Source organism: Rhinolophus hipposideros (genome assembly GCF_964194185.1).
Source record: "Rhinolophus hipposideros genome assembly, chromosome: 5".
Lineage (NCBI taxonomy): Eukaryota > Metazoa > Chordata > Mammalia > Chiroptera > Rhinolophidae > Rhinolophus > Rhinolophus hipposideros.
In genome coordinates this window covers 17586832-17600099 of record NC_138051.1, presented here as the reverse complement: position 1 = coordinate 17600099, position 13268 = coordinate 17586832, and the positions used below count along the sequence as shown (strand labels likewise).

At 44.2% G+C, this 13268-nt stretch overlaps 1 protein-coding gene across 1 annotated transcript; it reads right to left on the bottom strand.

Moving 5' to 3' along the window:
• Nucleotides 1-11608: 11608 nt before the first annotated feature.
• Nucleotides 11609-13003, bottom strand: NKX2-8 (NK2 homeobox 8; the record flags this gene model as incomplete). The annotated part of the gene is made up of 2 exons (XM_081048756.1): nt 12793-13003; nt 11609-12165 (listed from the first exon to the last, which is right to left on the bottom strand). Exons 1-2 carry the CDS (start codon nt 12947-12949, stop codon nt 11609-11611), a joined length of 714 nt encoding a protein of 237 aa, XP_080904882.1. The 5' UTR covers nt 12950-13003.
• Between the last annotated feature and the right edge of the window lie 265 nt (nt 13004-13268).

Genomic DNA, 13268 nt, shown 5'->3' with positions numbered 1-13268 from the left:
TAGAATAGCCAAAATAATTTTGAGAAAAAGAGAAGTTTTAGAATTCACACTACCGGACTTCATACTTACTATAAAATTACTGTAACCAAGAGAGTGTGATATTAGTACAAGTATAGACATAAATCAACTGATGTTTAACAAAGGTTACAAGGTAATTCAAAGGAAAAGAATAGTTTTTAATAATAGTGCTGAGATTGTTCTTGTATGGTAATAGTTGGAAATACAAAGTATAAGGACACACTTATACTGATAAAGCAATGGACATCTAGATGGAAAAACATGAACCTTGACTCTTACCTCCCAACAAAAATCAACTCTAATGAATAGACTTGAACTTAAGAACTAAGAGTATATAGCTTCTAGAAAAAACAAAACAAAACAAAACCTTTATGACCTGAAGTTAATAAAGATTTCTTATACAGAGCAAAGTTTGAATAAAAAAGAAATAATCAATAAGTTGGACTTCACCAAAATTTAAAATGTTTGCTCTTTGAAAAACATCCTTAAGAAATAAAAGTACAAGACACTGACTGAGAGAAAATATTTGTAAACTCCACACCTGATACTTTTGCCCAGGATACATAAAGAACTCTTATAATGCAATAACAAGAAGGCAAACAACCTGGTTTATTTTTAAAAATGGACAAAAGATTTGAACAGGCACTTCACCAAAGAAGATATATGATAGCAAATAAGCACATGAAAAGATACTCAACATCATGAGTCATTAGGTGAATGCAGATTGAAAGCATCATGAGATACCTCTACAACTCACTAAAATGATTAAAATTTTAAAACACTGACAAACAAGTGTATTGAAGATGTGGGACAATTAGAACTCTCATTGTAGTTGTTACTGAGAATGCAAAATGTTACAGCCAATTTGGAAAAGTTTGGCGGTCTCTTTTACAGTTAAATGCATACTCTTATATGACAATTGCATTTGTAAGTATTTACCCAAGGGAAATGAAGATATATGTACACAGAAAGACTTGTTTATGAATGTTCACAACAGTTTTATTCATAATAGCCAAAAATTGATAGCAAATCAATGCCCATCAGGGTGACTTGGTAACAAAATGTGGTGTATCAATATAGCAGAATAATACTCAGAATTGAAAAGGAACAACTATCTGGATAAATCACAAAGATATGTGAAAGAAGTCTTACAAAAAGGCTACACAATTTATGATTCCATTTACATAAAATTATTTTTAAAAGGGAAAACTACAGTTAGATAAGTGAGATCAGTTGTTCTCAGAAGTTGGGGGTGAGAAGGCATTGGCTACAAAGAGGCAGTGGGAACATTTTTGGGGTGATGGAAATGTTCTCTATCTTAATTGTGGTGGTTATTACATGTCTGTTTCTATTTGTCAAACCTCATCAAATTGGTGAATGTAATTGTATTCAAACTCCACCTCAATGAAGATTATAACAAGAGAGAATAGAGGACAGAAACTGAAGACTGTGAGTATAGACGAGTATTTAAAGAGTTTGGCTAAGAGGGGATGATAATTGGCAAGGGAAGGATAGTCAAGAGAAAATACTTTTAAGATGGGGAATATAACAGCATGTTTGTGGAGAAAAAAAACCCTCTGATAATGTAGAAGCAAGAGAGCAAAATTGCTGGAGTTAGTTATATCCTCGGAGTAGATAGGACCAGGAACCACTCATCTATGGTAACACTTGGGAAGACAGAGTATAAGGGAGCACTCATTTAAGGCAATGATGTGGTGGTAGGTGTATGAGTGATCTCTCTTCTGGTGATTTTAGTTCTCACAGTGAAGTTGGAACCTGAGTGTAAGGACTGGGGAGGAGGTGGGAAGTTGAAGAGAAACAAAATGGTATGAAACAGTCAAGGAGGATAATGGGAGAATGCCTGGTCTAGAGACATCTAGCATGATGGCCTGGTGACATTAAGGACTCATCTGAAGTTGGCGTTCATAAATTTAAAGCGAGACCGGTCAGTGTCTTTGTGTGTTTTTCTCCAGCCATATGGTGCTGCCTGGGTTTGCAGAGTAGATGGAGAATTGGATTGGATTTAAAAGAGTTATGGTTCATCCTCATGTACAATGAAATAACAGGGGGTCAGAGGGTTGACCGTATGTTCAACAGCGTGATTGTAATGATTGGTCATGGAATTTTAGTTGGGTAAGGAAGGAAGTGAGGGCATCAAGGCATTGGGGAATAGCGAAGAGTGGGAGGACTGACGGATTTAAATAAAAAATCTTAAAGATGTACATACCACTTCAGTCAGCCATCCATATTTAGGAATTTATCTTTGAGAAATATTGATGCAGATGTACAACACCTGTAGGAATGTTTATTTATTTTACATAAAAGTGAAATTATAATATATGTAATACAATTACATAAATATTTATCAATGAAAATTGGTCAAATAAATTATGGTCCTAAATTAAAAACAGATTTTGTGTGGCTGTGTGTTTTATCTGTTAGGTAATATACGAGGCTATGCTGTGGATTTATCTGGAAACTGGATTGAGGAACTTCTTTTTAGCATTTGAAATTACTGTTGCTTGTTCCTTTCGTTGTTCTGATATCCATATTATAAGTGGACTTCCTAGAATAATAAGTAATAAAGTAAATGAGAGTGCAATTAGTCCTTGCAATGGTTTTTATCATCTACAGATGAGTCATGGCAGAAGAGTCTCCATAGGAATAGCCCTGAAATTAAGCAGCTAAACACAGAACTCTAATTGATGATCTGTGTTCATAGTGTTTCTGATGCCCTCCTTTTTGCCTGTAAAGTTGGGTGTTGAACACTCTCCTAAATGTCACCAAGAGTTGGTGTTGTTCAACATACTGGAAATAGCCTTAGTTCCCACTCTTCTGGAGACTACAGTATAAAATAGATATGCAATATCTACTTTATAACCATAAAATAGATATTGCATTGTGATACCACATTGTGGTATTTCTTCTTCTCGAAGTTTAAAGGAATAATTAACATTGCAAGCATATATATTTGGTCATAAATTGAACATTTAAGAAGAACACAAATGTAGTAAGTAGATTGTATTATTTTTCTGCCCCTCCTGCCCAGTTGATATTGAGCTTGATCATGTGACTTTGCTTTAGCCAATTAAATGTGAGAAATGATTCATGCCCTTTTCAATCAGAAGCTTTAACAGCCATCGCATGTTCTCTTTCTCCTAAAAAGGGGAAATGTCCTACATAGGGGATTGTTCCTTCTGCCTAGGTCTCAGAATGAAAATGGAATGGTTCAGGGCTGCAGGGACATGTAACATACATAAGAAACAAGCCTTTGCATTTAAGCCACTGAGATGTTGGGGTCGTATGCTTTGTAAAATTCAGTCCAAGCTGACTTTTATAATAAAGTAAACAAACTGAACATTACATTGGATATATGCAAAGGACCTAAGTGCATTCCATTGAATGGAGTAGGGACTACATTTATTCAGTGCTAACTATCAGACGTGATTCATGCCTTTAATACTCATATTAATCACATGTGGTGGATGGTATCATCTCTAGATAAACATCTAAGGGACTGAGGCTAAGAGTGATTTCATACGATTAATGTGCCAACCAATACTGAAGTTCTTTTTTTTCCAACTCAAGGATCAACCAATTCCCAGTCCATGTTTTTTTCCATGCTATCCTACTGCCTTCTGAATTAAGGAGTTCTGAGTTTAATTGCAGCTTTAGATAGGATGGACTCAGGTAAATTCTTTATTTGTATTCCAATTAGTTAGGGAAGCTTTATAGATACGAAAGAAGTTCTGTAGTTGAAACCATCTGCAGAAAGAAAAACAGTTAGTGACTTGTAGAGTCTAGGGCATTTCCTAGCAAAACACAAAGTCTAAAAATAAGTTCCAAGGCAGTACGCTGGCTAGAGAATGAAGGCACAGCAGACTTTCCTGAGATGATCTGAAGTCTCAAAGCTTCAGTGTGTAAAGAGATATGGGAGGCAAGGAGCTCTTGCTGAAGACCTCCTAGAAACAGGATGAAGGAAAGTCTTGAACAAGAGTCATGCAGTCATGGGAAAGGAGGGCCTTGTTAAAGCAACCATAGATAGCTATGTTCATAATGTTAAGGGTCAATTTAAGGAAAGTTCATTTGGATTTTTTTGGTAGATATTCTGGCCTTTGTCTTTCTCATATGCAATTATGAGCTATTATCACATCTGTGCAGAAGTGGGCCCCTGTGGCCCCAACAGAATCATTCGTTGGTAAGAAGTGAGTCTTTTCCTTCTTGGAGCCCAAATTCCCACACCTAGATGCCCAAGCTTACACAGATTTCTCAGCCTCCGTCTATTGTCTGCAAATTAGCTGACTGAGGCATCATACAGTGACAATGATGGAAGAAAGTCAATGTTAAGCAAACTGCAAAGGTGCCTTTTCAGAAGGATTGAAGGCAACTAAACATTCTAAAATCAATTTAGAATTAATCATTGCTTGACCTTCCAAGGATTCACAGACTTGGGTTTTGGGTAGTGAAGCTCTTAGAAGTCCATGATGTACCGGAAGCTGGTGGATAACTGCTTCTCTGGAAACTGCCCTATTTGAATTCATGTCAAATAAACTAACAGCCAGCTCCTTCTGCCTATGTCCTTTTGTCCTGCTTTATAGTGTGTTTGTTTTTTCCCTTGTCAAAGGCAGAAATGGTTGTGGTTCCCAATGCATGACTCTTGGTAGACAGAACAACCTGAGGCTGCAGAGAAGAGAAAACTGAAGGATAGAGGAGAATGGTTCTTTCCACATCGATATGATCTCAAGCATTTCTCTTTGTAGTTATAATTTGTGATGACACAGAGGTTTCTGTCCCGCACTTTCAATAGCTGACGTGAGTCTCCTATTCATTACACCACTATTCTATTAACGAGAAACCAAATGTTGTATGAAAGTAACTATATTTAAGAGCATAGCCTATTTATACATTTCTGTATTTTCAATATTATTGTACAAAGGCGTTATTTTTAGAATGAGAAAAACAAAATATCCATCCCACGTGGGTCTCATAAGTGAGAGATTATAGAGTTTTTCTCTCATTCAGAGAAAAGAATGGAACATTTCTAAAATCTGCTACATATCCACTTGTATGTGTTTTACACACATGTATAGAATACTTACATACTTAAAATTTCAAAGTTAATAGGACAGTTGTGGAATTAGTTTGTTTAGTTGTTAGGCATACCTGAAGTATTTGAGTACACATTCACTAGCGATCAGTGACAAGTTAGGTGAAGAAAGAGAAGATTCTTGTAATGTTTCCTAGACAACAAAATTCTGGGAGCTCTATTTTATTCTGCTCCCACACACTCCCAAATTGATTAATGATTAGCCTTATTGAAAATAATGTTTCATCCACAAATATGAAAAATAAGAAAATGCTTCCCTATATCTACATTTTGACTTGAGTTAAATATGAAATGTTCCCCACAGTGCTTTAGGGGTACCATTAAACACTTGGTCAGACAGATGACAGAATCCATCAGTGGGAGTAGGCAGTAAAAAACAGTTTTCCAGAAAAGTGGTTATTTCTTTGCTCACCATACCAGCTTTCCTTTGTCTTTTCCTGGTGTTTTGTGTCTCTTGCTCTGAATTTCAATTTTGTTGTAAAAAAGCTTTCTTGTCATGGTACTGCAGCTAATCTAACTGTGTCAGACCCTGACACGTTATGATGATTCAGGGTTGCCTCTAGTTGAGAATTTATCTCCTAAGAGGTAATTTAAACCTAACCTGATAACTTCTTTAGGAAGAAGAACTGTTTAAAGCACTATCCTTCGGCAAAGCTGGAGGAGGAAGGTATAACAGACATCTTAGGTGAGAGATTCAAGGGCCCTTTTAATGGATATTTGGCACTTTTATCTCCAGTTTAATTTGCAAAAAGCTTCAACTCCCCTTCTTAGTGAATTCTGCCAAGTATCCTATCCAGCCCCTAGGAAAGGGGAGGGGGAGCGCAGTTGGTACTAGAAAGAGAGAAAAAGGGACAGTCCAATTCAGAGCTTTTAGCTGGGGAAATGCATGTTGACTCATAAAGGACCACCTAGTCAGAATACAGGAAAAAACTAAGCATGACCAAAGTCCTCTTAGATGTTCTTTCTATAACACCCTAGTCACAGAAGCTACCCTGTTTCCCTGAAAATAAGACCTCTCTGAACAATCAGCTTTAATGTATCTTTTGGAGCAAAATTTAATATAAGACCTGGATTTATTTTAGACCCTGTCTTATATTATATTACAGTAAAATAAGTCCAGGTCTTATATTAATTTTTGCTCCAAAAGATGCATTAGAGGGACAGGCCCGGTGGCTCAGGTGGTTGGAGCTCCGTGCTCCTAACTCCGAAGTCTGCTAGTTTGATTCTCACATGGGCCAGGGGGCTCTCAACCACAAGATTGCTGGTTCAATTCTTCGAGTCCCACAAGGGATGGTGGGCTCCGCCCCCTGCAACTAAGATTGAACATGGCACCTTGAGCTGAGCTGCCTCCCAGATGGCTCAGTTGGTTGGAGCTCCGGCTCTCAACCACAAGGTTGCCACTTCGATTCCTCGAATCCCACAAGAGATGGTGGGCTGCGCCCCCTGCAATTAGCAATGGCACCTGGACCTGGAGCTGAGTTGCGCCCTCCACAACTAAGACTGAAAGGACAACTTGACTTGAAAAAAAAGTCCTGGAAGTACACACTGTTCCCCAATAAAAGTCCTGTTCCCCTTACCGCCCCCCCAAAAAAAATCATAGTTAAAAAAAAAGATGCATTAGAGCTGATTGTCCGGGTAGATCTTATTTTCCAGGAAATACAGTATAGTCAAAGTACAACAGCTTTGGAAATTACACGACCTCAATAAACGCCTATAGATTTGTACTGGCCCAAAAGGCAGGGTACTGAAGTGAAAATGATCTTCTACCTCTAAAATGTGATGTGACTTCTCTGGGTAAATGATAAAAACTCTTCACTGGACATGTTTAGAAAAAAGTAAGAACCCCTGTGCTTGAAAATATGGGATAGATGTGTGACTGTTTAATAGCCTAATCGATTCTTCCTGGTTAAACAACCACTATGGATCAGCATTGGAGGGAATACTGTTCACTTCATTGGTGAGCTTATGGACTGAATAGCAGGAATGGTGGGTACACAGGAGAAAGGAGCATGTCATATACTTTTAATTATTAGTCTGAGCTGGGGTTGGAAGAGGCGTTAACAGGTGCAGAATTGGAATTCTGAAAATAATTAAGGTACCATTTAGTAAATCCTCTCCCACATCATGGCTTGGAAAAATGATGAGTGACCTGGAGGGATACAATTTCTCATGTAGATTTTGAATACTAAGTGATACAATTGCATGCACAGAAACGATTGTGCCCTGGGGGAGGTACAGCACTTTCTCAGCATTCCAAAAGCTCCTCTGTCTATTGTTCATGTTTACAGATAAACTAGGCTGGTTAACTGAAACACCTAGAACGGATAAGCATGGTCTCTTGCCTGGGCATTTTGTTTGTAAGTCTAAAATGTTTTAAAGGCAGAGAAGTGTGTGTCTGTGTGTGTGTGTGTGTGTGTGTGTGTTTGTGTGTGTGTGTTTTGAAGAGGCAAACTGTGTAAACGAGGCAAGAGAACAATAAACAGCTAAACACTATTGTTACAAGGAAAGGTATAGGTTAACCTGGGCTCAAATAACTTCCTTCTAACCCATCAGTAACACATTATCTAAGATTCTAAAGTGCTAAATTGGTCAGGTAAGAGAGTGCTAAAATATAAGATCCTCTGAACAACGAGGAAAGAAAACTGAAGTGAAAATTGCAATCTCCATCCACAAGAGACTTAAGTGAGATGAAGTAAAAATATTTACAATAGACGAAGAGAAAGAAAATGTGAAGAGGATGATATTTAACAATAAAGATCATACTGGAGACCTAGAAAGGAAAAACATGACTGGGAGAAGGCCAGGGAAGCCAAAGTCATAAAGCCCCCCAGGGATGTGGACCTGGGGGCTGGGAAAGTTTAGAGGAGCTTATCAGTCAGCAGCAAACCAAACCCTGAGTGGACAATTGGTGTCAAGAGAGCAGCAGCAGATGCTTGTTTATCTGGAAGAAGAATGGTGGAATGATAGTCACAGGAAAATATTGTGACCTGCAGACAAGAGCTGTTTTTCATTGACAGCTGGACAAAAATGCACACAGACACAGGGGAAACACAGAGGCTGTGTCCAAAAGCTGAGGTTTGGTAGAGATGCGGAAGGTGGAAGGGAGGGAGGGACACAGACACAGAAAGATGCTAAAACCGTGTCTTTTAGAGAAGCATCTGGTAGGGACCGAGGACTGTCAACTGGGAGAAATAAAACATAAACAAAACATGGGAACTAATTCCTACCATGTGGTTAAAGGTGTGAGATCTGGAGCTAGACTGCTTGGGTTCAGCTCCTCTTTGTCACTTACCAGCTGTGTGACCCTGGACAAGTTACTTATAACCTCTCTGCTCTTCAGTTTCCTCATCTGTAAAGTGGGAACAGTATTACCATCTCATGAAATTGTTGTGAAGATTGAATGAGTTCATAAGAATAAAAAAACTTAGAATATTGTCCGGTCCACAGGAAAGAATGAAAATGTTAGCAACTACTGTGATCCCACGTGACTGGCTTCTCTGAGTAGCCCTGAGCTGTATAGAGTGCTTTTGGCATGCGGTCTCATCCTTCCAGACTATCCATCCATAAAACAAGTGTACGATAGTTGAGTAGTATATACAGTGCCACCAGATCAAGATTACAACTGTCCTCCTTAAAGGCAGTTTGTAGCGTGGCTTAAATGTGAGTTAAACTGAGGACAATGGTAATATTCTATGAGGTTTATAACTGTGTTGGACAAGTCACTTTTTCCCACACATAGAGCCTAGGCTTTTATCTGTAAAACGGGAGTATTACATATAGTGTATAAGGTTTCTGTGAGATCAACTGTGAAAACACCTAGAACAATGGCTGGAGTACAGTGTTTCAATAAAAGTTTACTCAGTGTGAACCTGCCTGTAATGTTGGGGATGGATGACAGTTTGACTCTCATCTAGGGAGGGAGACCCTAACTGTTCTCCCAGCTGCTGGTAGAGAAGACTTGGGTTTAGCTTTCCTTGTCAGAGCCGGGAAAAATTGATCTTTTAGGTCAGAAGTAAATTGACAGTTATCTTTTCCAGCTTATCACAAATGCAAACAGAAGAAAAATGGTAGCTTGAGTCTCTAAAATGGATCAGGGGTGATGGGAGTGCAGTTTTAATTCCCACTTATGGCTCTTCCTCTCTAAAGGAAGGTACCTAAAGGAAAAGGAGAAAAAGGAAGCAGGTAACAGTTTATACCCAATGGCTCCTGATGCTAATGTTATAGGAAATTTCTGTCCTCCTCCTGCCCAGGACACAAGCTGGCTTTCTGTTGGGCATCCCACCTGGCTGGGAAGCAGGTGAATGGTCTTTCTTATTGGTTAGACCTCTTTAGATGAATATGGTTGAGGACATGTTCTCCCAAAGAGCCTCCTGGGAAGAGCGTCTCTCCATAGTCCAGACCCCTCAGTCCTACCGGCCTCACTATTTAATAGGCTCTTGCCACTCTGCACACCCCAAGACCTACTTTCTCTGGAGCTCCAGAAAAAGAAAAGGCAAGAAACTGAACAGGTGGTGATTTTGGACTTTCTTCCCAAGAATATCCAGGACTCTGTCACCAGCAACAGCAGAAAACAAGCTACAAGTCTTTACCTCCATTCTTGGGGAAAACATCCCTTCGGTAGGAAGAGTCGGGAAGAACCAAGTACCCAGCCAGCTGACCACAGGGACAAGTCCCAGCCTGAGCCTTCTTCACAAATCCTTTCCTCCTCTTTCCCATCTGCTCTGCCAGGGCTAACTAGGAAGCCCCCAGGGCAGTTTCCAATATATGTCTTACAATGTCCAAGCTCCCTCCACAGTAATCATTTATTAGAAAGAGGTTTTATGATACAAATTTGATAATCTCCCATGCACACTGGCACTGTTCTAATTGAAGTTGTAAGCCCATAAAATTCAAGCCCTTTGTCTTCCTGAAGACCACAAGGTTTAAAAAGATACTATTGTCCTTCCTAACACCCACTACATTGTCACCAGGGACTGATTAAACACAGTCCTGAATTGAAACAGTGCGGATTTTGTCTAGGTCCTTTTCAGGCCTGACAATGCCCTTTTCAGTTCCCAAGACAAAAGGAGGTTTAAGGATCGAGATTCTTCTAAGATAACCGCATCCATATGGAAGGCAAGGTGGCCAGCAGCTGAGACCCAAATACCCCACTCCCTTCCCCCTCTACCCCCTCTCACTCCCATCCCCCCAAATCCCAGGTGATGACATCCCGCTTCAGATATCCTTTTCTTCCTTCTCCTCCTCCTCTTGGAACAAGAAAGTTGGGTCCCGGAACAGGCCCAATGCCATTTAGTAAATCCTCTCATTTATTACTCCTCATAGAGCTCATCAAGCCCTTGCTCTCCCTTCTCTGAATCTGATGCCCGAAATTGCTCTCCTCACCTTCATCTCCACTCCGTAGGAGGCCCTGCGGCTCTGGATACCAGGGGAAGAGCAGTTACCAAGGGGTGGGACCCTAGACCCCCCACCCTCACCCCAGACGTGTGCACTGGTACCGCGGATGAAATGAGACCCACGATCATATCCCACACCTATGCTGGGCCACCGGGGCTCTCCAAATAGGTCCTCCCTCAGCTGGCAGCTCTAAGGTGGGTCATTCCCCACGACCCTTCGGTTGCTTCACCACGACACCCCGTCCAGGTGTGGTGCCAAGAAGCAGGAAATTACAGCTGCTCGGTGACGCACTTGAAGGCTTGACTGGGGGTTACAAGTTCTGCTGTTCTTTGGGTCCCTGAGCCTTCGGCTGCTGCACTCTGGTAACTGAGGCCCTGCAGCCAAGCCTAGGCTGCTCCAGTGGCAGTACGCTCGGGCCCCCACCTGGCTAGCGCGTCTCCCGAGAATCCTTACGGAGAAGCTCATGCCCTGCGTTGGCCATGTTCGTGGCCAACTGGGTTGACTTTTGGTATTTGAAACGCCCCAGCTCCAGGAGCCCAGAGGGGCCTCCGCGCTCCTTGAGAGCCAGAGCCACCTTCTGTTAATAGGGGCCCCAGGGCTTCTACTTCCTCCCTCTCACCACCCTCCCACCCCCGGTATCCTCCTAAAGCCATGTAGGAACCAGCTTCGACCCAGCTCCGGGTGGGCCATAACTTGGCCGGTCACGAAAAGCACAGCTTCCATCTACGTTCCCAGCAGGCGCGCAAGAGGACCCAAACCCTGCACATTTTATATTCTCGTACCACAGAGAGGAAAAATATTCTATTTCTTTTAAAATAAGTTGCTTCCTATACAAATAGCTATTTAAAAATATACAAATAAAGTTCAAGCAATACAATCTAGCTCTGAGGCTGGAGATCGAGGGAAAAGGAGGGGGAGATCTTGGCGCAAGTTCCCTGCGCGATGGCTGCTGAGACTCCGGCAGGGGACGTTGGGCCCGCAGGGAGGTGGGGCCCGGAGAGCGCTCTGGGTCTTATTCCAACCCTGCTCCAGCTGCAGGGCGCACTGCAAAGTGCGGGGTAGCCCAAGTGCCGGCGCCCCGCAGCGACCTCACCAGTTCCAAGAGACCAGAGCGGGGGGCGCTAAGTGCTGGTAGGCGGGAAAGAGACCCAGCGCCGAGCTGGGCCCGAAGGCGGCGTAGCCCGGCACAGGGCAGGCGGTGGCTGCGGGCGCGCCGCGTTTGTCCTGGGAGGCAGCCGTGCCCACTTCGCCGCTGCCGCCGCACGGCTGCCCGTTGCGCACCAGCACGGGCACCACCACCCGGCGCAGCAGGCCTGGCGCAGCGCGCAGCTCGGCAGTGACTGCCAAGTCGCGCGACTCCGCGGCCTCCGGCGCGCGCTTGCGCTTCAGCTTGTAGCGATGGTTCTGGAACCAGATTTTGACCTGCGTGGGCGTGAGGCGCAGCAGACGCGCCAGCTGCTCTCGCTCCGGCGCCGACAGGTAGCGCTGCTGCCGGAAGCGCCGCTCCAATTCCAGCGTCTGCGCCTTGGAGAACAGCACCCGCCGCTTCTTCCTCTTCTCCGCGTCGAAACCCGGAGACGCAGGCTGAGCTGGAGGCCGCTGCGATGAGTCGGGCGGGCTGGTCTCTGGACTGCTCTCGTCCGAGGCTAGGGACGGCAAAGGAGACACGGCCCGGTGAGACGCCAGCCCCTCTGCGCGCCGGCTGCTTCTGGCGCGCGGCTTTGTGGGCTGAGGCCATTTCCTTCCCTGGGCCTACATTTGGACACCCACCTCTCTGAATTCAGTGACCGCCACTCGAGACCGCGGTCCCAAAGAAACGCACCCCAGAGCCCTCTTAAAACAAGTCCGCAGTGGCTGCTACGCTGGCGGGCGAAATGACGGCAAGCGGGCTTACCAACAAGGGCCACCTCCAGATCGACTGCACTACAGGTTGCCAAGGTTTGCAAAGCCCTGAATCCAGGAGAGCTAAATTTACCTATACTGCCCAATGCCACACAGAGGCCTGGAGAACACGGCCGTGTTTTTAGGCATTTCAGGCCGTGTCTTAAATATTTAAACATCCTGACCACTAGAAACAGAAATCCAAGTCCCAGGCGTTAGTGCCAGGCGCTGGGATCTGCTCTCAGGATGTGTCGACTGCGGGACGCATGGCATAGGGGTTTGAGGAGGACAGAGCCTCTGGTTTCAGCACTGAGGAAATCCAGCCCCGCAAGGGCCCAGCGCTTGGTTCTGCGCGCCCCCTCCACCCTCGCCTGCATCTTTCGCTCACTCACACGCGTAGTGACCGCGCTCGGATGCCAGCCAGGTGGCGCAGGGGCCGGGCCCGGGGGCCGGTAGCTCCGGCTCCCGCCTCCGCAGGTGCTGCGCGTCCTGCTCCGGTAAATCCAGGAGACTTCGCACGGTGAAGCTGAGGCGTCCAGAGGTGGCCATGGCCGAGGAGGGGAAGGAGGCGGGGGCAGGCTGGCAACCGAGGGGTGGCCGGGGACGCCGCTCCTACTGGTGGGCGTGAGAGGCGCACGCCATGCGCTGGCTGCCGAGATATTAGCGCGCTTACAGCGGAATCCCCGTCTATATAAACAGCTCTTCCCACCCGGGATGCCTTGAAAGCCGCGGTCTGGGTCTCCAGGGTGTTAAGTACCTGAATGAGTGTCGACCAAAGCCCCCGCGAGCCCGGAAGGTGCCACCTCCGCCCCCCGCCCCGCCCCGTCCCCCGCCCCTCTGTGCCCCGTTACCTCCCAGAGGGCGCAGG